We start from the raw sequence: 20,426 nt of genomic DNA on the forward strand, positions 1-20,426 counted from the left end.
CTGATGAATCTAACTAAAGCTTCAATGAATTCTGAAGAATGTGTAATGTAAACTCTAAGAACTCACCATTTTATATTCGGGGCTGGAGAAGGGTTAGGGGATTGAAAATATAACTCAAGCCTTTAAAGAGCTTATAAAACAAAGTATTGATATTATTTAACGTAAACAAAAATTCTATGATATCTTTTTTCTTAGATAAAAATATATTTATCTAAAAAGCAGATGAATTAAAATTGTTGAACCTTTACAATGACCGGTCGTTGCATATCCAGAATGCCAATAAACGACAAAATGTATACAGTTATTAAATGACAGACATTTTATTATGCAACACAATGAAGATTTAAAAAGAAATGGAACAAACACATAAACAAGTGGATATAAGTAAACTGATAGAATATCTTTTAAGAAAGTAAAAGGAGTAAAAGCACATTTGTCAGCCTGGTGAGCGTTTTTTATATCCATATGAAATTCACAATTGTTGAAAGGATAAAAATTCATAATCTAATCATTACTAATTTGAACTAAATCATTATCCAATGTGTAAAAAAATATCAATATCGCACAATAAATTTACATATATGTTAAGATATACACCGAATTTGTACATAATACGGGATAGAGATGGAACTGTTGAAAACTGTATCGTTCTGTCTATTATTGTCTTTTATGAAACATTTTCCAGTTGAAGTAACATTATAGTTTTGCTGCTGAGTGTTAGGACACGTTTTCATTTTTCTTTGTGCATGACAGAGTGTAAGAATGTGGAATGTGTATTTGTGGTGGATGGAATCTTGTTGTAAGCTCAAAAAGTAATTCGAGGCTTCAATACACTTTAAACCTAAATATCTATACGCATACAGCCGGCTTTTGTGATTTTTGCTGCACAATGATTGCACACTCGTGTGAACTCTGTATTGTTCCTATGACTTGCACCGAATGCAAAATATTAAGACACAAATATCGACATTATCACCTCCAGTTCTAACAATTGTCAGACTTCACATCTCAACCCTTTCTTAATCTCTTCATTGATTTTTGCTGCTGATCAAAGAATATTTTGTGAGCTAGAGTATTCTCAGTTTGATCCTTGGGAAAAGCGTCTAGTCGAAACAGTGATGAGATGTATGCAAAACAGCTAGTCGGAGATACCTATTTTGCCGAACCACGTGGTTTTGGTGCAGAGTGATCTTTCGCTTTGCGGCTGGTTAGTTGTGGTATGGGGATATGTACACGCAAGGATAAAAAGACAGCCTTTTTCACTTTTATAGTTAGGAGGATTGGTATGAAATAAAGATATTGCTGGTTTTGTAGTCATACGGTGCTTGACGAGCTTAGACTAGTTCGTGTATAAAACAATTCAATCTATGACTGGGGGAAAGCTTGATAAGCTAGATAGATATATAGATAGATTTCTGACTGAAATGATAAATAAATTTAATAAGCTTTATATATATATATATAATAGGTACTTTATAACATACACAGACAGATAGACAGATAGTTCGATAGACAGACGGATACATAGATAGAAAGATAGATAGATAGACAGACTTTCGTTAACCAGTATATTAGGACCAGCTTATGCATATTAAACAAATGCAAAAACTGTATAGAGCTTAATAGAGAAATGATTTGGATTCATGGATAAGCTAGAATACGTATATAAATAGACTTAAGTAGTTCAATGCTTGCAAATATGTAACTACTTACTCGAGTAGCATTTGAGATGTAAACCTAAGGAAAACCATATAGCAAAACTACTTCCAGTGTGGAAATTAAGAACGAATAGAAGCAAAAGTTGCCATCCTAGCAATGTCATGCTTAAATAGTGACTAAACATAAGCGCTCAAATGCTATAATATTTGGTGCTTTTCTCCAAGTTACTGAGTGTCCATGTTGTCGTCAAGTATTTCCTACCAGTTATAGTGAATACTAAATGTGAATACTAAATATTGAAAATATAAATATAACAGATCATTCACAAAACCATACAAAAAATATATGACTGTGTTGTTATACTTTACAGAAAACAATACAAGTGCCACACTAATTAAAAAGCTTGCATTATCCCATTTTTTATGAGTGAGTTGGTACATACATTATCAAACACAGTTTCTGTAATTGTCCATGTGTATTGAGAATTTCTGAATAGATGGGAAAAATGTCTCGTCAGAGGTAACACAGTCTTTATGAACCATTTGGTTTTTTCTGAGCTATGGCACAGCCAAATGTTTGTTCTGGCTAGTTTGTATCCTCTTCAAACATCACGGTCCAGCCAGTTTTAGATACCAGACAATTGAATAGTCGTAGTTTCCAATGTCAGCATTCCTTCTCTAGAGGACCTACATGTTCATTCTCGCTTGGGGAATTGTAGACAGAGATATTATCCTATCACGAAAAAAGTGATAAGTTATATTTCTCAGAAGACGATACATGCATGCATACATACATACATACATACATACATACAGTCAATGGACGGAATGAAGGAATGTACAAATTCAAATTAAATAAATAAATCAATATTTCTGCCAAAAACGTCGTTCTAGTTTTGTATGAGTGAATATAAAATCGGAGACAATGAATCAAATGAGCTACAAGTCGAGGTACTACTTCTTATGTAGTACGGTGTAATTTCCAATAAAATTGCATGTAATACATGCTATTAGGAAATCCATCATAAAGAAAAAGTATATACAGCTGAGGCAAATACTCAGGGCCATAAAAGAAATTGATAATTTTGTTCACGATGCTTTTTCAGTTAGAAATTTGCATTAAACGTTTGGCTTCTTGGAATCTCGTTGTACGATTATAATATTTCATTCGCAGAGAGAAAGAGAGAGACATTATCACATGTTGAACCATTATTACAAATCTATAGATTTGCCTAGAGATTTTGCCTGAAACTGATGGAAGCGATGATGTTTTACCTTAGAGATTCTGTGCCAGAATTGTGCTCGTTAGTACTTACATTATTATCTTTACAAATCTTTCAATATTGTTCGTCCAGTGTGATCCTGTTTGAAGCGCTTTGCACATTAAACCTGCTATCTCTCTTAGAGTCCGACAGCGTGCTAAGCGAATCATCACTTGTAGCGCGTCTTCCAATCATATGTGATAATTCTATTAAACTCTGCAAAGACATGCTGTTCCAAGCTGGATTAAAATAGTCGATGGTACGGTCCGAAAGTGTCAGCAAACTCCTGGATTTTCTTTCACCATTTTGATATCTTGATCTCTTAAACCTCGTACATGTTTTCTCTTGTTCTGATGGAATGGGAATTGGTCTATTATATTTCTCGAATTTTAACAATTGTCGACAATTTTCTCTATATGCCGGTTCATCAAGTGGCTGATGCAGTGTGGAGGCGACTTTAACAATTTGAATAGGAAACAAGACAATATGAATCAACATTAGAATTTCATACATAAACTTCATGTTTAACATTATTCATATCAAGGCTAGGTATTTTAAATATTTTACAGCATGAGCTTTTTTCTGACAATTTTGTTTTTGTAATGACACATTCATTACATTTAAACAATTGCAAATGTGCGCAAAGTCTTCGCAAAAGCCCAATTCTTATCAGTGAAAATAGTATGCAGTTCGAAGATATTAAGATCCAAAGTTTCTAATCTACTTCCAGTCTGATACTAGTAAAGTTTTTATATTGTCTTACTTATACAGGAAGAGGCATACATAAGATATGAAAACCTGAAGCATATACATGTTTCTAATAGTTCAGAACATGTGCTCGCATCACGTTTATATCAGATACACCCACAAGAGCTGTTATATTAGCGTGCATCATTCATTTTTCAATTAAGAAAGCGTGCAAGACTTTAAATAAACGTATACCACGTTAATATTTATGTGATACAGACAGATATAATCATTAGATGCTCTTCCTTAAATTTTCTTTTCATACGAATTCAAATTAATAGATTTTATATCCTTAATAAGGAGATTCCTGTTATACCTTGATAGACTAAGGTGCATTGTCAGAGAGACATGCCGAAAGCAAATACCGGATCAAAACAACGGCTACCAAGAGGTCACGATTCGTGAAGCTAACCATTCAAAACCGCGTTTCTAGGCTATTGAAAGCTTTGCGCATGTTTCCTTTTACTCAGATTTTGTTCCAGGTTCTAATTGTTATGTTAAGCTACACTTTCTAAGCAATATACCTAAATATTTTGTTGTTTCAAAACATAACAAGTTTGTGGTAGTGAACCCTCGAAATAATGGACGTGTTAAAACCAGTTCCGTCGGGTAGATGGGACTCGTAAACATTGGATAGTAGCTCATCTAGGAGAAAAAAACTCCGATTCCAAACCTCTGCTGCCTTGCGGCTACACCCACTCATGGCAAAGGCTAAGGGAGTAAACCCCGACAGAAAATCCGGAGACGGAGTCCCTAAGGCGGTCTGACATTGACTTCAACGTCATTCCGGCAACTCCTGCGACGCCGTTGGTGCCAAGCTGTATCGGCATCCGTCGTTTCCTTGGACCCACCAGCTGTGTGGAGAGGGGGGATCTGCTGCATGGACAACATCTGATTCTCCATACCACCCTGTCCAAGCTTCGTAGCTCCACTGGAGAGGACACTTCAGCGTCATCGTACGGCGTCATCACAAAACGAGAAGTATCAGTTTACCGGTTCTAAGTCAAAGCTCGATTGGCGTAGAGCTTGGCGCCAGGGGTTACTTCTGACGGTGGGAGAGATCACCAGGTCTCACTGGACAGCTACAGCCAGTAAAGTGCTGCCCGCCATGGCCTGCCTGCTTCACTGGGTGCGTTTAGCTTAGAGAACCATCTCGACAAGTGGGACATAAAACTCCGCACCAGGAAAGACTCAAAGAAGAAATAAGAAGACTTCAGGACTTCGTTTTGCAACCTGGAACATCAGGACCATGTGTCCTGGATTGACCGCTGACCTACAATAGATAGGCGATGCACGGAAGACTGCCGTCATTGACAGAGAATTCTTCCGACTGAACATCGACATAGCCTGCCTCCAGGAGACCCAACTGGCTGACAGCGGCACCATCGGGAAGTCAATTACAGGTTCATTTGGCAGGGAAGCCCTCGGATGAACCTAGGCAGCATGGTGTAGGCTTTGCCGTAAAGAATACGCTAGTCGACTTCATTGAACCTCCGTCATCAGGTACTGAGAGTATCCATGCCCTCCGGTTGTCAACGTCCTTAGGCCCGGTCAACATCTCAGCGTGTACGCCCCCACCCTTCGCTCCACCAAAGAGGAGAAAGACGAGTTTAATGAGGCTCTGGATCAGGCAATATCCAGTATCGCCAACAATGATGGCCTTTACTTACTACGAGATTTCATTGCTAGAGTGAGAACTGTCTCGGCTTTTATGGAAGGGGCAAGATCAACGAGAATGGTCATCGACTGCTAGAGGTGTGCTGCTCCCACATCCTATGTGTGACCAACACTTTATTTAAATGCAAGGAGATCAACCAGGTGTCATCGAGACACCCACTTTCACGCCACTGGCACCAGCTAGACCTCGTCATCACCATGCGTGCGGAACTGGCCAGTGTCGTCCTCAATTTCAGCTACCACAGTGCCGACTGCGACACGGACCATTCCCTCGTGGCCAGCAAGGTACGAATATTACCCAAGAAGCTGCACCACGTCAAGAAGAAGGGTCACCCACGCATCAACACCTGCTGTGCAAGCAATCCAGAGAAAACGCATCAGTTCATCAGCAAACTGCAGGAAGCTCTCACCAAAGTGACACCTTATGACACCATTGAATCCAAGTGATCCCATCTCCGTGACTCTGTGTACAATTCAGCCAACACAGCTTACGGGACGAGGGAGCGAAAAAATGTCGACTGGTATGAGGCAGACTGGGAGGAGAGAGAGCCCTTGACTGAGGCAAAGAGGAAGCCCTCCTGGCATACAAGGCTACATCTAGCCCCTGAACACTACAAATCCTCAGGACTGCAAGGAACAACTCCCAGAAGACCGACCGCCGCTGTGCAAAAACCTACTGGCTGAACCTTTGTAACAGTATACAGACAGATGCTGACACCGGGGATGCAAGAGGAATGTATGAGAGTATCAGGAAGGCAACCACCCCACAACCAAGATCGCCCCTCTCAAGTTCAAGAAGGGCTAAGTCATCAAAGACCAGGAAAAACAACTGTAGCGATGGGTTGAGCACGATCTCGAGCTATACGCAACCCAAAACAACCTCACTGGCACTGCCCATTACGCCATTGCAGACCTGCCTGTCACGGAGGAGCTAGACACACAGCCCACACTGGAAGTGCTCGGAAAAGCCATCTATTTCCTTGCCTGTGGGAAGGCTCCTGGAAGCGAAGGCATTCCGTCTGAAGTCCTCAAAAGCGGGAAACCAGCACTGCTCCAGCCCCTACAATACTCCTTTGCCTCTGCTGTGAACAAGGATACATCCCACAGGACATACGTGACACCAACATCGTCACCTTGTACAAGAACAAAGGAGACCATAGCGACTGCAACATCTACCGGGGCATCTCCCTCCTCATCATCGTCGGAAAGGATTTCGCCCGTGTTGCTTTGGTGTGCTTGCAGATCCTAGCATCCGGCGTCTACCCAGGTCCCATTGTGGATTTCGAGCCAGCAGGTAAACTGTAGACATGATCTTCTCACTACGCCAGCTGCAGGAAGAGAGGGAGTGTACATCCATGCCAGGTCTGACGGCAAGCTGTTTGACATCTCCCGTCTCTGTGCTAATACTAAAGTCACAGAGGTACTCATCCGTGAAATGCACTTCGCTGACAATGCAGCCTTGACATCACACGGAAGATGGACTTCAGGAGCTGGTTTGCTGCCTCTCCCACGCTTGCAAGGAATATGGACTGACCATCAGTTTGAAGAAAACGAACGCCATGGCGCAGGACGCAGACTCCCTTCCCTCTGTCACCTTCGGTGGGTACAACTTGCAAGTTGTCGAGAACCTCGGGTCCAACATCTCCAGCTCAATCTCCATTGATTCTGAGGTGAACGGCAGAATTGCTAAACAGTAGCAGTGATGGTCAGACGTAACCAGGGAGTCTGTGACAACAGCAACCTCATCGAGAAGACCAAACTGCGTCTCTACCAAGCCTGTGTGCTCAGCTCACTCCTCTACATCAGCGGAACATGGACGACCTATGCAAGACGCGAGATGAATCTCTACAGCTTCCACCTGAGATGTCCGCGGCGCATTCTACACATCCAGCGGCAGGACAAAGTACCCAACACAGAGGTTCTAGAACTCGCCAACATCAACAGCATGTTCTCCATTCTCAGCGAGAGGCGCCTTCGCTGGCTCTGCCATGTCAAGAGAATGGACCCAGGCCGCATTCCCAAGGACCTTTAATATGGAGAGTTAGCAGAAGGTGCACGACCGACTGGACGATCACGTATGCGCCTCAAAGATGTTTGCAAGAAGGACATGAGGACGACCAACATCAATGTCAACAAATGGGAGAGCTGTGCTAACGACCGTTCTAACTGGAGTCTAGCTGTCAAGCAGGGAGTTCAAAAAGCAGAGGAAGACAGGAAAAGAAAACAAGCTGAAAAGAGAGCTAGAAAGAAGGATAAAAGCTTACTCTGGAGTACACCATCGTCTCCCGTAGACGGACGGATGCCAAGATGTGATTTAATTAGAGTAATATTAATACCTGGTCGTCTAGCTACGTATTTACGCCGAAGTAGTACTAATATTAAAAAGCCAATGATGATGAGGACAACGGCGAGAATGGTGAGTCCCAACCCGACAAGTTTTAGTTGCGGACCTGAAAGAGACAATGCGCATTCTTTAGTTGTCACGGTTAGAAATTTAGGAAATCTAATCGCAAAATGTAACATGGATCACATTATGGAATAATATGCATGTAAACTAAGATAATGGAGACGACATCTGTGGAATGTGTTTCAAATTGAGAGTGATAGTTTCTGACGTAGCAATTACGTATTCGATACGTAAACTTTATAATCTTCCATTTAATTATTACAGACTAGAAAATTAAGAAAATCAGTTTTTTGTGCAGGATTTTTGCAATTTCAAAGTGAATTTCTTTAGACGCGTTTATTTATTCAGAGCCTGAGGGTGTTTTTTTTTAAGATGATGTCGTTAACGGTATGTTTACTGACATCAATTCAACTTACGGCGACGCATAAGTGAATATTTACTACGAAAACAACTATTCAAGTCCTCAAATCCACACATATTCGACTGGTTTCCAACTACTTTTGATATCTTTAATGTAAAATAGAAGGCAGTATCATTTTCTTTGGCTCCAACGTAGATCTATAGCATATACAATAGCATGCACATCGTTGCAATTGATACGATTGCTGACACGTACATATGTCATGCTAATTGTACTAACTGTAAATCACGCCGATATGCCTTTCTAATACGATTGTTAGTACTGCAAATTCTACTAATCGTTAACATCGTCATAATCAGCATCATCCTAATCATCAGTGTCGGATGCAACTTTGTTATTATTGATGATATTTCATGGCCTAAACCTCCACTAGCAAAATAACTGAAGGGTCATATTTACTATCAATGTTTCCATCCCGAGTGTACAGTAAAAGCGACTCAAATTAAATTAGTAAATATGCCACGGATTTTTCAATTATATCAGAAGCAATAAATAAAAGCTTCCAACTGATTGAAAGCATGTGTTACTGCTATAATTACAGCAGGGGTCGGACTACAAGTTCTCACAATCTCCTGTTTAAAATTGCCTCTCACAGCAAATTACCATGAGTAGTATATACATGTATCTTGAGTCAATAATAAATTGCGTTCTGCCATGAGACATTATTATTATTATTATTATTATTATTATTATTATTATTATTATTATTATTATTATTATTATTATTATTATTATTATTATCGTTGTTGTTGTAGATATTACTATGAGCCTAAAAGCAATGAATTTACCATATGATAATATTTACCGTCGGTGTGTTCCAGACTTGAGGGTACAGTGGTAGCATCTAAAATAAAAGCATTCCAATATTAATAGGTCAAAACTATTTTGACAATATCATAATTAATAATGTGTTATGCTAACTATTATAAAACGTATATTTAAAAGACAAATTAAATTTCAATATATGGTCATAACAATGATCTTGATCGATCGATCGATTGATCGATGTAATATCTGTCTTATATTAATTATAATTTGTTTTATCATTATTATTGGTCTTCTTGTTAATATTTTTTTGTTCTTTTAGTTTTAAGAACAGTACCGTTGTCAGGTCAGAAGGAATGTATGGTGATATTTACCATCGTTGTGTTCCAGACTTGGTGCTGTGGAAACGTCGAAAACCAAACAATTAAATACAATACATTTTCACAGTATCATAATCAATTATATATATATATATATATATATATATATATATATATATATATATATATATATATATATATATATATATATATATATATATATATATATATATATATATATATATATATATATATATATATGTATATGTATATATATATATATATATGTATATGTATATATATATATGTATATGTATATATATATATATGTATATATATATATATATATATATATATATATATATATATATATATATATATATATATATATATATATATATATATATATATATATATATATATATATATATGTGTATATCAAACAAATTAATAATTTAACTTAGTTATTTACCGCAGTAGGTTGAAGAAGTACCGCCAGTGTATTTATAATTTGTGTTGAGGATATAAGAGCTACTGTAGCAGAACAAGGAAATCAGATAGTGAATAAATAATTGTACGCAACGAATTTCCAGTGTGAAAATCGGCAGTTTTTGAATGTCAGAACCAAATAGTATTTGTGAAATATAAACCAACGCATGTGTTAGCAGAGCAAACAAGAAAGCGTTATAGAACTTTGTTTTCATGAGCAATTTACCTCCAATTGTTGATGAGGTCGCCATGGCAGCAAATGAGGCAGTTTTGACAAATAATGTAAGAGAACATAACTTTGTACAACTGCTCTTCTAGCCTGGGTTAGCATGTTTATTACGGTGGTAGCAGTTCCAGAGTGATCGCAAAACTAGTTAAAACATTTGCTTTAAAGATTACGTTTTCAGTTAAAGGTAGTATATCAACACACGAATGCAGATCAGACACCGGGTTATGCGGAACACTTGATATACGAATACAAAAGAACCCATTCATTTGGTGAAATTGGCAGAACAGTTCTTCCAACTAAAGTTGTATTCTTGTAACAAGGACATTTAGCAGAGTGCATATTGATTGTTGAATTCAATATGAGAGTAATAAGGTGTTTTAACTTCTACACATGATCAATGTGTAATATAATACTCCAGAAACTCCCTTAAACTCCCATGTTGTGTTTGTATCTGTATATGTTTGGCTGGCTAAATGCGTGTATATGTCTGTATGTGTATGGTGAATATATGTATTTGTTTACTTTCTGTTTCTCTTTAATGTGGAAACGAAAGCATCAAAATGTGAATGCGTACAAATACTAATACTTACAGTATGGGTCTAGAACAAAAGTTTCACTTTGTATACAGCAACCGTTCCTTTGGCATACTTCACATGAGAAAACGATTGATTTATCAACCATCCAGAAACTTTCAAACATCAGAGTCGATAATCTTGCATAGATGCGTCCCATATTATTTAAATATGTTTCGTTTACTTTCCACTGATAGTTCACATTATCCAGTATTAATTCAATGGTGCATGTTATATTTAGTGGCATTCCAAGGATAATTGTGGATGGTTTGTTTATTTTCGGCTTGTCTGAAAGTGAACATAAGGTGGAATAAAATTAAATACATCTTCGTTCAGCAACAGTTGTATTTATATATTCCTATGTGGTACTATAAGATTGAACAATATCTGTCATAGTTTTCACTTGTTTGGATCTAACATATTATACGACGGCAGCATGTGAGAAAATCTCTACGAACAATATTCTCTATTGCTAACAACGCTGTGTTTACGTGAAAGTACCAGTACCAGTAATCCACTAGAGAGTAAAACATTGCTGGCAAGAGTATTTTACGCATGATTTCTCAAACGCAGATTATGTCACTCGAACTTCTTCCAATAGTTTTATATTTGACTATTCGACAGCTTATGAATCAATTTGAGGAGAAAATAATTCTGAACACTCAGCACTTCCATCTAAACATAGGTCAAAACATATTTGTACATTTTAATATGAAGACACAAATTCAGCTTCCTACAATTCATTAGAGTGTTCTTTACAACAATATTCAATACTAATCATATAGATAGACCTAGTTCGCAGATAGAAAATGATTTTCCTCAAATAATAATCTCATCAGATGCACACACTTGTTGCAAGCTCAAAATTCTGTAGTCTACACATATACTAAAACAATGAATCGTAGCTACACTTGAGTCATTATATACAGTAGACGTGTTGACAGGTCCATCTTTGATTCCTGCCAAATGTATAAGTACCAATTAATTAGATGGGTTTACATTGTTTAAACTATTCATCTCGCAATTAAATACAATACTTTGCTTTTTTCTGCACGGAGATTGTTCTAAACATGTTGAGCCCATTTAATTTAAATGAAGAGAGATGCATGAAATAAACCATTCTTTCACTACAATGACAAAAATGAAGAAAAAGGAAATGTGATGTGTTTTAAAGATTGAGAATGATAAGTGCATTATTTTAGAGTTATTGCTTTTCCAAGACCAATGACATAGTTTCTTTCTACTAAAGTCCCTGACATGTCGTGAGTACGACACATACTCGCAAGAGACCACAAGAGAGTTAACTTATTACTAAATAAAATCAAAGGTTTCATTGAAGGTGATTGACGTATAAAAAATGAGAAAATCGCTGCCTTTGCAATCCCTTACCAAATCTATTTGAAGTGCTACTAACTCCGAGTAAGATGATCTTCCAAGCACCATATATTCATGATGCTTTCACAAAGTTAATATTTGTTTATAGGTGATCATGCTCAGCAATTAAATTTGTAAACCATAAATTATAATTTATGTCATGTGAACAAATATACTGAGTTCAAATGTCTTTTTCTATTTCACCACAATTGCATTTTTAGCACGACTAAACCCCGACCAATGTTAGTTTCGTAAAGCCTTTAAGATCTTTAAATAAAAAGAACTGATGTGCCAAAATGTCGAGAATTCAATAATTAACTTAAGCTTTATAGACATACATATCAAGAATCTCATCATTATCATGCGACTCAGTTTAATCAACATAATGCACAAATATCTTAAAAATCAATATTCATAACAATAAACCTTTTTGGATAGAATTACCTTTATTGCAAGATAGCAACAAATGAACAGATTACGGCATTTCAGGATTAAATCAACGCATTAAATAGTATGTGAGTACAGGACTTAACACTGCTATGAGTACCGACGTTGTAAAATAAATGATTCAAGCGTATGATAAACCACTCCTCTACGAAGTCGTCAAAAGAGAACGTAGGGGAGAATAAAGAGAACATAGGAGAGAACTAAGGAGATAAATGGACACAAATGTCAAGTCTTCTAACTTCAACAGCTGTACATTATTTATAGGATAAGGACCATGAAGCAATGATTTATATTAATGGTTCTAGTGGTTAATTGGGATTAATTTAGTTTCTAAATTCTTAATTCGTTATGTTGTTTTGTCTGTACCACTGATAAAAGCTACAACCAACAAACCTAGTAGTGGAAACAAACAAGTAAAATGACAATTATCTATGAATCAAAATCATCTTTAGCTGTTTTCAAAAGCCATCATCTATTTCACTTCCAGGAACTCCTTGTCACTACGCTTACATTCAGCCAATTCAATCACATAAGAAAGAAAATGTTTCAAGTCTTTCTTGATCCTACTAAAACCTTATTAGTATGAACCATTAAGAGTAGCAGGGGTCAATGGGACATGAGTAGTAGCAGGAGTAGTTAAATCAAGACAAATTTGCTATAGACAAATCAAGAGTGGTTACAAGCATGTATCTACATGCCATAATGACTACAACTACATTTTCGTCTCTTTAAAGGTTTATTTACAAATTCGTTAATGATACAGTTTGAACTGTTTTGGTCAGTTTTGTTTCTGAGTTATGATCTCTGCCTGTTAAAATGTTGCTCTTTTAATTTCAACGGTTGACAGACTTACATGCAGTTTAACGCTACTGGTTATATCTGTTTCTGTACAAACATTATATTGCATCTCATCTATATGTAAGTCATGCGACAACGTTTACTTGCTTCCTTTATTATAGACTGATCAACGCTCACAGCATTTCCATAATTGCGAATTCTTCTCGTTTAGTAAATATAAGAGAAATCCACCCTGAATGCTCTCTTCAGAATCACCAATTCAAGTATCTGCATTTTGTTATCTGCTCTTTGGTCCTTCATAGGGTACATTTGTATAGCCTAAATGATTGCTCCTCTGCCATTAATTTTAAGATAATTGTTTATCTCTTTTCAAATAAGTTCAGTTGTGATATATTATTTAGCCTTTAAAGAAGTGATATAAACATTTGCAACTTAAACAGCAAATCAGCCATATCTATCTCTGAAAGTAATGTCTTTCTGCTTTCTAATTATTGTGGATTTAAACATGGTGTAGCGTAGTCCTGTTGAACAACAGTGCCTGGAAGAAAAGCACCAACAACATATTGAAAATGAAATTATATGGTGTTCTGAGAAGCCATTAGGTTCGCAAATATTTGTCAATAGTCATACTATTGAAATAATTGTGTCTTTTATTCTTTCGAAATAACACATCAAACCAAATCAATACAAAATTACAAAACAGATATAATATTTGTTTTCCTTACGTATAACTTTCTATGATCGTTCCAACCCTCTTTTTGTTGTGAGCCTTAACATGCCACTTCATTAAATCTAAATATAAAAATTTGACACATGCTGAGATTTATATTATAGACAGTAAGGTAAATTTAAAAATCTGTTTCAAATATTTCTGAATAAGAAGAGGTTTCGATAGCTACAAAGTTACAAGGGGAAATTTGATACTAACACTAAATTATTCAGAAGTGTTAGACATATAACAAAACTCTGTGTCAGATCTTAAAAGTCAAAGTTTATGTTATTAAAGAACACAATGTTATTATGTTATTAATTTTTATTTTATTTTATTCATTGCAATTGAGTCCTACTGGGCTTATGATCTTTGACAAATATTTAAAGCTTTGACAAAGGATCAGCTGCATCATAGTTTGTTATTGCCAGTGTAGAGTCATTTTTGATTATGGTGCACCTAACCTTCCCCTGGATACAAGCACTTCTTTTCTTACGGTAAAGAAAGCAAATTATCACTTCAATTTATTTCTTTCATCAAATTAGCTAGCATGTCTCCTCGATTGATACATCATATGGTTGACTTTAGTTCCAAATGTAGCCCTATAACGGATATGGGCTACGGAATAATGTGTATCGGCATTAATAGTCAAAAGGTGGTATGGTTCATTAGTATATATGACTATGTTTTAAGTGTATTGCAAAAACAAGTAAAAAATGAGTGACATACTAATATGCAAAGATGATATTTTTTTTTATTTATCATCCAAGTTTACTTCAATGATTGTATGTCTCTTAAATGTAAATCAATAACCTAGGGTATGTTGAGCCTTGTTCTAAAAACATATATAAATTAAATATACATGAACACCAATATCAACCAATGTACAGAGAACAATCTTCCGGACAAATCGATAATTTTCAACCGTAGGTTGGTAACTACATTTAATGCATGGCTAATAATGCATTCGGCTGAGTATGACCTACTGACAACTATAATATCATTATTTACTTTTATATTCGTTACCACGTATATATATAACAAACAAAGAATATTTATAATGACGTTTTAAGTATTTCAATTTACTACTTGTCACAATACATCTCATTTACTAATATCTAACTCCACAGTAAATAAAATTATATTTCTGTTGTTATTAACTGAAGGGAAAGTATGAAATATCCCCTTTGAAATACATGAATAAAATACGTGAAGCATTTATTCCTTGAATACATGTTCATATAGACTTAGATAATGTTTGAAAGCAACTTTGAACGGGGAGTGTACTTATTGCAAGCACGAGATCAATTATACAAAACAAAAGAAAAACACATCAGCCAAAACCAATTCTAAACTAATTGAATTGCCTAAACCCCCCTCGTTATAGAGAACTGGCTGAGCCTGTCATTCAAGACACTGAGGCATATCATTAGCCAATCAACTGCATAATCAGAAGTATGTTAGCCTAAACAGTCAGAGAAAAATCGACACATTTTTGTTAATCGTCCATTCATACCTCAGGCCTATCCTTTGAACCGAAGTTCGACTGTTTGATGAGAATCATAGTATTCATGGTAATCCTAATAGCAAAATTACTGGACAATCAAACCCGATAAGAATAATGAAAACACTGTTTATAATAACATACCTATAATTATCAGGTGCTTGGTTATGTTTCTTCCTTCAGCTTCTAATGAATTGGTTATATAACCCGTGTATCTCCCTTCGTTTACCGGCGTTACATATGTCAACACCACAGAAAGCATAAATTCATCTGTACGGTTAGTTAACTTGCAGGTGACTGGCGAGTAATTACTGTTGGTACAGCGTAATCTACTAAACCGAGCAATTTCGATTCCACTTGAATTGAAAACGTTTACTTGAACGGTAGGTATATCAAACGATATAGTCTCTAGTCTCCATTCTAACGTCACATTGCATCCAGTTATGGCAAACACTGTATCTTCTGAAATAAATAAATAAATAAATAAATAAATAGCAGAGTGACATTAAGATGAATCCAAATACGCCAAAATGTTTGCATTCTTACAGATTATTTTCTCTCGAAGATATTATCTAAAGATATTTCATATTTGTATGATTTGTATACTTATCATTACAGTTTCCTGTGCTCATGATGTAGATTATATATATCCATAAAGTTATTTTACTAATACAGGCCATTTTCATATCACGGATGAACCCAAATAAATCTTGATGGTTGATTAATATATCTTTCCCAGTGAATGTTGAAAACGAAATCTGACACAGGAAGTGAGCTGGAGAAACCCTCCGCACTTCCGACCAAAGAAAGACCGTAAAGGCGGAAGATCGGTCTTTATTATATAGCGTAAATAATCTTGTCAGGTCAGTCGATAGCGTGGCTCAATATTATTAACAAACTGTACGCACTGCACTAAATTCAGCCCAAGATTACCGACTACCAGATGGTATTATTTCTAAACTCGAACATGCTGTAAGAAAAACCAAAGTTACTGCGTGCAATGATTTGATTAACTGTGATACTTTTGTAAATTTAACGGCGTATTAAAATGTTGTTATAGTGGTTTCAAAATTGAAACTCTTTCCTAAGTAAGAAGATATTAGTATAAGCAGGGCCAAAAGTTTTGCTGTTATGTGTTGTGGTAATTATATCTAAATTATATCTATAATCACTTGTTTATTAAGCTGCAGTTGATTTAATGTGTAACGTTTGTTGTTGTGATTTTTCTTAGTACAGTATCCCAATAACACTAGACATTACATTAACCTCAAAGAAGATTTAATATTGGAACCTATCACAAGGTAAATACATATGTAAGCGACCCACAGTCCATTTTATAGAAATCTTGCACAATGTCCCCTCTTCTTGCAAGACATTTGTGGGTTGTTGGATTGTACATTCTTTCAAGGTGTACGCTTAATTTGGTTCTCGTTATCTAGAGGTTGACCGCCCTCGATATTATTGCCTGGTTCGAGTAAATATAAACATAAGTGGTGAAATTTATAGGTGGAATAGATAGAGATCTGAGCAGATATATAGAACAGACTAACACGAGCCCCCGTACATGTAAACAACAATTTAATAAATTAGATAAAACAACTGAGAGAATTCATTACATCAGGAATATATTTTGCTTCTAGAAAGAAACCTTTCACGGAATTACCAAAACAAAAATATATTTTTTTTTTAAAATATAGTAGCCGATCTGTTATAGTGATATATTTAGTTCATCATAGGATCGAGTGAACAATCGAAGTCAATGCCTTATACAATTGCTTAACCTGCTTCTCCGGTTCACTCCACTTATAATGTAGCAGTTGCTTTTTTTTCTTTTTTTTTTTTGACTCCTCTCTGTTTTGTCTCTTTCGGTAATCAACTCTGTGCGTAGCATGTAGATTCACAGATACCTGGATCTCAGGATAATACGTCTCACTATACGTCTCAGGATACATCTCAGAATACGTCTCAGAGATAATACCTCACAGGAAACGTCTCAGACATAATCCGTCACAGGAGCTATTTTCTCCCTTTCAAACAAATAAATAGAGACAACCTAAATTATCTGTTGTTTATGATAACATGTTTGCATTATCCCCATCTTATTATCATATCTTACTATCGGTGCTAAACAGATGTTAAGGCTATCAGTCGCCTCCACATGTCCTATAATAGCCCTAATTAGTTTAATGGCTAACTCATCACGGATTAGCACCACACGTTAACACCACACAGGCATAACTGATCCGAACCAGCCTCAATTTACACAAGTGAATGAATGAGATACATTAAATGGCTTACTACGTCATTTCAGTCAATACAAACTCTCCCTTAATAATACGTGAAATCTTCTAAATTCGGTGAATTCACACGGATTCTCCTAACTCATATTAACTAAAGTAATGCATGAAATTCTTAGAACGTAATTACTATGCAAACAAGACGACAAATTCAAACAATTCGTGAAACTTATCTAAAGATTAATGTACGACTTCCTTTGCATAAACTCAACAAAGTTATACTTCATCAAGCAAACTGATATACGAATGTAGCAAATAGATTCATACAAATATAAGTAAATAAATTCAGCAAAGCATTATATATGGGCATCAACAAAGAACGTGGAATTGCCTCAAATACTTTTGAGCATTCAGCGTTCCTCGCATCTACCGCGAAATTTGTTCGTCAGTTTTCCTCGACAACAGTCCTCATGGACACAGTTTTACGAGAGAATTTCTCCCAAATTTACTCCAGGAGTCTTCTTACACTTGTCTTCTCTTGCAGAAAAGTTTAGACTGATTAAAACTTTCGATGTGGCGATATTAAAAATAGGAAATTTAGTGTGGAAAACACACCCCTTATTTAGCGTAACTAATCAGAATCTAATATATCTGCCGCCTTTTTTCCAGAGGCACCAAAGTCGTGGTCAACTTGACCTTGTAGTTTGAGTAACCGTGTTTTGTGTTCTTTCAATTTAGACATTTACACTATGGAATCGAAGTTATCTTTTGTCTCCACCAGTCTTATGTTGTCTAAATAAACGAATGCTTAATTCAGAATAAAATTCTCCCCTCGAAAAGACATTACCGGTCATGGCAGTATGGCCATTTGATATGCGCCTGTCCCCCATAAATCTAATTAATTGTTCTCTGGTCTCAAACTAATGCGTTCTTCATATATCGCCAGAAACGTGCCCCCTCACAACATAATTTAAGTGTTTGCTTAAATTATTGCACAGTTGGATATGATTGAGTAACATCGCTGAATACACACAATAGTAAAACATGCATACAATATTCACATGCGGTCTACGTGTTGTTTTGTGTTGTCATGTGTAAGTTTTCTATAAGAAATAAGCACGCAAAATTTGAAAGTCTTGCTTACATTTATATCTGGTTTCCAATGTTCCTTCTTTTGCGCCAAATATTTAGTAACATTTAGAAAGTCATTATAATGTTCGGAGAAGTACTACATCTTTACTCGATAGAAAATGAGATCTCAGTATTAAATAACTGGAAAAGGAGCCGTTATTTGCAAACATTTGTTATGAAGCACCCTTTCCTGGAATTAGCTGTCTGATTTGATTTGATTTACACTATATTGCTGCAAATAACAAATGTCAAAAGACAATTGCAGTGCAAATCTAATAATGAAATGACATTATTAAATACTCATAAAACACATTTTTCATGTGCTAGACAGCGGTGCAGCCTTATAAATTCGAGTTCAAGTTTAGACTCAAATGTTTTCCCGCACATACAAGTTTAGGTATTTAAAAATCATGAAGCATTTAACCAATTAAATCTGGCCTTGAAAGTATCGTACACAACTGGTGTGCAATCCATATTTTGGACAATATGTTGAGAAATGAGTGTGAGTCTCGCAATCATATGCATGGTATATAAGTATAATTGCAATGCCAGTAGTGGTACACGAAAGTAACATTTCCATTGTTCAGAATGTTACCACGTGATCAAAAAGAATTGCGTTCATTTTTGTATGAACTGTTAGGAGAACTACTTTTCCACTTCTATAAATACAGTCACTTGAACAGCATAAGATAAACACCGCCAGTTAAGGCAGACATGAAGAAAGCATTAAAGAAATGCAACATTCTAACAAACAAAACAAAAATAAGTGAAAAAATTTGGCTTCCATTGAAGGACGGGTACTATGATGACCTTATTGCGACCAAGCAGGACATCCCAAGTGCTATAAATAGTTACGTAACAGAAAGAAACCACAAACCTGTATTACTACGCTCAATTAAGATTTCTGTTTTTTAATGACGCAAACAAAATAACATAACAAATAATTACAATTTCAATTATAAGAGTTTAACGTTTTTTTTCTGAATTCATCGTGGTATAAACTGTCAGTTGCCGATTCACACAGCTTACATAACGCCCTTTGGGCGTTATTTGCTGTGTGAGTCGGCAACTGACAGGTTATACCACGATGAACTCAGAAAAAACAACGTTAACCTCTTACGTAATTTATGTTCAATTATAAAAATAGCTTTTGACATCAATTCTTCGTATTGTAATTTCAAAATTATTCTGCATCCTCTTCATCTGTGTACCAATCCCCTTTATCTTCAAGCCCTGTGAGACACATTCCTGGGATAAACGTGGAAGAGGTAGAGACAGTGATAAATTAGGGACAAGAGGTGATGCCTAAGGTACGGCAGGCAATGGGGATCAAAGATAACAACCATTAAACAAAGCAGAGGAGGCTCTGAAAATGTTCAATAACAGTTGAATTAATTGTAACATAGGATGACTATATGTAATTTCACTACAATGCAACATACAATTAGACATTAAGCTTGTTATTTTAGATTATTATCAAACAAAATCTCATCACCAGGGAGAGACCAAAACAATGACCTACGTATCAATATCTGCAGTATATTGTGATCCATAGTTGTTTCAAGTAATGGATGTTTATAGTACATGCATGTTCATTAATTCATACGAATGTGCCAGTACAAGCTTCTAATCTTGGCAGCAAATGACATACAGCAAGGAATTCAACTTTCATTTTCAAT

General features: G+C 35.9%; 1 protein-coding gene across 4 annotated transcripts; it reads right to left on the reverse strand.

Moving 5' to 3' along the window:
- Positions 1-293: 293 nt before the first annotated feature.
- LOC149774217 (uncharacterized) lies at positions 294-16,112 on the reverse strand. 4 transcript variants are annotated; one of them, XM_089945654.1, is made up of 8 exons: positions 15,996-16,112; positions 15,524-15,841; positions 10,566-10,835; positions 9,312-9,335; positions 8,978-9,016; positions 7,681-7,794; positions 2,975-3,375; positions 294-2,391 (listed from the first exon to the last, which is right to left on the reverse strand). In XM_089945654.1, exons 2-7 carry the CDS (start codon positions 15,639-15,641, stop codon positions 2,996-2,998), a joined length of 945 nt encoding a protein of 314 aa, XP_089801780.1. In that variant the 5' UTR covers positions 15,642-15,841; positions 15,996-16,112; the 3' UTR covers positions 294-2,391; positions 2,975-2,995. The 4 variants fall into 4 exon arrangements, with proteins under 4 accessions (XP_089801780.1, XP_089801778.1, XP_089801781.1 ...); XM_089945652.1 differs by having other exon boundaries at positions 294-3,375; XM_089945655.1 differs by lacking the exon at positions 9,312-9,335 and having other exon boundaries at positions 294-3,375.
- Positions 16,113-20,426: the final 4,314 nt, after the last annotated feature.

Source organism: Sinohyriopsis cumingii, unplaced genomic scaffold (genome assembly GCF_028554795.1).
Source record: "Sinohyriopsis cumingii isolate HCF-2022 unplaced genomic scaffold, ASM2855479v2 utg000379l, whole genome shotgun sequence".
NCBI lineage: Eukaryota > Metazoa > Mollusca > Bivalvia > Unionida > Unionidae > Sinohyriopsis > Sinohyriopsis cumingii.